Source organism: Populus trichocarpa, chromosome 11 (assembly GCF_000002775.5).
Source record: "Populus trichocarpa isolate Nisqually-1 chromosome 11, P.trichocarpa_v4.1, whole genome shotgun sequence".
Lineage (NCBI taxonomy): Eukaryota > Viridiplantae > Streptophyta > Magnoliopsida > Malpighiales > Salicaceae > Populus > Populus trichocarpa.
In genome coordinates, this window is record NC_037295.2 from 4,606,904 (window position 1) to 4,609,925 (window position 3,022).

At 33.7% G+C, this 3,022-nt stretch overlaps 1 protein-coding gene across 1 annotated transcript; it reads left to right on the forward strand.

Moving 5' to 3' along the window:
- Positions 1–1,783: 1,783 nt before the first annotated feature.
- Positions 1,784–2,651, forward strand: LOC18103057 (ethylene-responsive transcription factor 12). The gene has a single exon (XM_006377334.3). The coding sequence runs from the start codon at positions 1,916–1,918 to the stop codon at positions 2,438–2,440; it is 525 nt and encodes a 174-aa protein (XP_006377396.1). The 5' UTR covers positions 1,784–1,915; the 3' UTR covers positions 2,441–2,651.
- The last annotated feature ends 371 nt before the right edge of the window (positions 2,652–3,022 follow it).

The window sequence follows — 3,022 nt, forward strand, 5'->3', positions numbered from 1 at the left end:
AGACTGACTTGTGTCTTTAGATATTCACTTGTATATCCTTCCATAATTTTTAGTGATATTAAACGAGTTTCTTTTTATTTATTTGAATTTTAAACATTAAAAAAAACATTATTAAAATACTATAGTCCAAAAAATATTTAAAAAAATATCATAGTTTAGAGACTCGCAAGATGAAAGAGACACCGGTGATTCTCATAAATTGTAAAATGACGTAACACAATTTACAATAAAGATATAAAAGAGGGGAGAGAGGAGAGAGAAAGAAAGAAACCTCGAAAGCACATTAAATTTCTAATGACAATACCAACGGTATCATCGACAAAATCTCGACGAGACAAATCCAACGATATCAACGTTGAACGAAGTGGGTCACACGAGCCTCTCAAAGGTGGTGGGGCTCATTTGCCTTTTGGCAGTTCATGTGGCCTATTTTGATCACCGTTGGTGATCTTATTTGGTGCTATTGGATTTGTTTCGTTGAAATCTTTCTGAAATACTGGTGGTGTTGTTCTCAGAGTTACACTTGGAATAAAAATCTTTTATGTACAGTGTAACATATAATAGTTAACATACACAAAAAAAAGTAATTTTCATTTTTTCTTGGATTAATGATGATAAACTAGTCACATTTGGATGACACGCTTCACTTATAATGGAAGAGAAGATGCAGAGAAATAAAATGATACGATTAAAACTTATTTTTTTACTACTAGAAGCCGTTGCACGCACCGCTTAAAGTGTGTGATAGCTCCAACACACTAGTAGCTTTTTCAAATAAAAGATAATATTTTAATGCCAAATCACGTTATTACCCTCGACCAGACTATTAATAAACAAAAAAAAAACCGAGGCTAAAAGACCCTAATACCCCTGACCCTAATGAATTAAAATTCTATTATGTAAAAAAAACAAAAATACTTAAATACCTCCACCCAAAATTGTTTATTTTTTTACTTTTGAGGATATTTTGGTTATTTAATTGTTCATTAAAATACTGAATAGAGAAAAATACCCTAATTAAATTAATATACCGTATAAAAATATCAAAATATTTCTGGTTAAAAGAGAAGTAATTTTTGATCGGTTTGACAAAATGATCATTATACTTAGAGGTGAAGAAAAACACGAGAGGGGGTATTTAGTCTTTTTTGTTTTTCAATCCAACTCTGCTTTATGATCTAGTGAGCTTTGATATGACTCTGACATAACGAATTAATTAATCGCAGACTTGACTCAATGATAAACCTAATCCAACTTGGGATCCGAATAACTGGATCACTGATCGAACAGACCGGGTTTAACATGCTCCAAATAAAGTCTTTTTATGTTAACTTGCCTTGAATTGCATAATTTTTATTATTTTTTTAATTTGCGGTGGTAATAGTTATTTTTTTAAAAAAATTATTTATAAATATATTAAAATAATATAACAAAATGATCTAAAAATAAAATAATATTAATTTAAAATAAAAATAAAATAAAAATTAAATTTTTTAAAAATATTTTTAACACGCGTGAACAAACTGTTTTTAAGATAAAAGGGTGTGTTGTAGGTATTAGTTTTTAAAGTATTTTTTATTTTTTTTATTTTATAAAATTTATTTTTGATAAAAAAATATATAAAAATAAATATTTACAAAATTACAGTTTAACTGGACTGCAGACACCTTTTAAATAATTAAATGAGAAAAATTAATTAAAATATGGATTTGCACATACAAAGGGCCAATCAATTCTTTATATAAACAACCTGGTCGTGCCGTCCAGCCGACGATTACGGGTGACTAAGTGGGACCCTCCACTTTTATACTCTCTCTCTCTTTCCCTCGCTCTCATTTCTCTTTTCACTTCTCTCTCTTACTACTACTTCTTCAGAGCTTCCTTTTCTATTCTCTCTTTCTGCTTCCTTTTTTTCATGGCTTCTTCGAGGGAAGGACACTACAGGGGGGTTCGAAAGAGACCATGGGGTCGCTATGCTGCAGAGATACGTGACCCATGGAAGAAAACACGAGTTTGGTTAGGCACATTTGACACACCTGAAGAAGCTGCGCTTGCTTATGATGGTGCAGCTCGTTCTCTTCGTGGAGCTAAAGCAAAGACTAACTTCCCATCACCTCCCTCCACTTCTGGTCTCTCTTTTGACCTCAATCTTCCATCGGATCCTCACCACCACCATCTTCATTGGAGTTCATGTCCTCATTTGGGGTCTCACAGGTTTGGTGGTTTTGGTGAGTTCTTGCAGACTGGAGTAGTTTTTAATGAAATGAACCTCCATGCTACCGAGGCTGCAGCAGCTTCTGGGTCAGTAGCGAAGAATGAGGGTCCTGGTGCTGTTGCTGGAACTCCGGCGCCGGAAAATGTTGCTCCAGTTTCATTTTTGGGGATGGTGCGACGTGGGCTGCCAATAGATTTGAACGAGCCCCCGCCTTTGTGGCTGTGATTGAATATTTTTAGTTATAATTTAACTGATGATGATGGGCTGTATCTTCTTGTTCTTCTTCGTCTTCTAGGTTTCTATTATTAACCTTACCACCATCTCTTTTTTTCTTTTTTTCCAGTTTCTATCTCCCTTCTGTACTGTTTACTATCTTCTCTTTGTATTAAGAAAAGGAGGGAGTAATATTAACAACAAAATCATTAAAAACTAAGAATCATGAAGCACTTCTGCTAGTATATATAATTTTGCTTTTCAGCTTCTTTTAGTATCAGTGGCAACTTCTTTTCATCCGATATAATATACTTGTCAATCTCTGCGGTTTCCGGCCTGGATTCTGCGTCCTGGTTTAGACCCACGCCACGAAGAAGACAGAAAATGATAATATTATCGTAAACAAAGAGTTCTTTTGTTTTTCCGTACCTTTTGCAATTTTATCTCACGCGCTTGTTTGAGACGCGCTAGTGCTTTGAAGGTTGAGCTTCATCTTGGCACTCATAAAATAGTGGTATATAAAATATTTATTTAATGCCATCTTTTATTGTAAGAACATAAATGATATGTTTGTTTACAAGGAATTATTTTGTA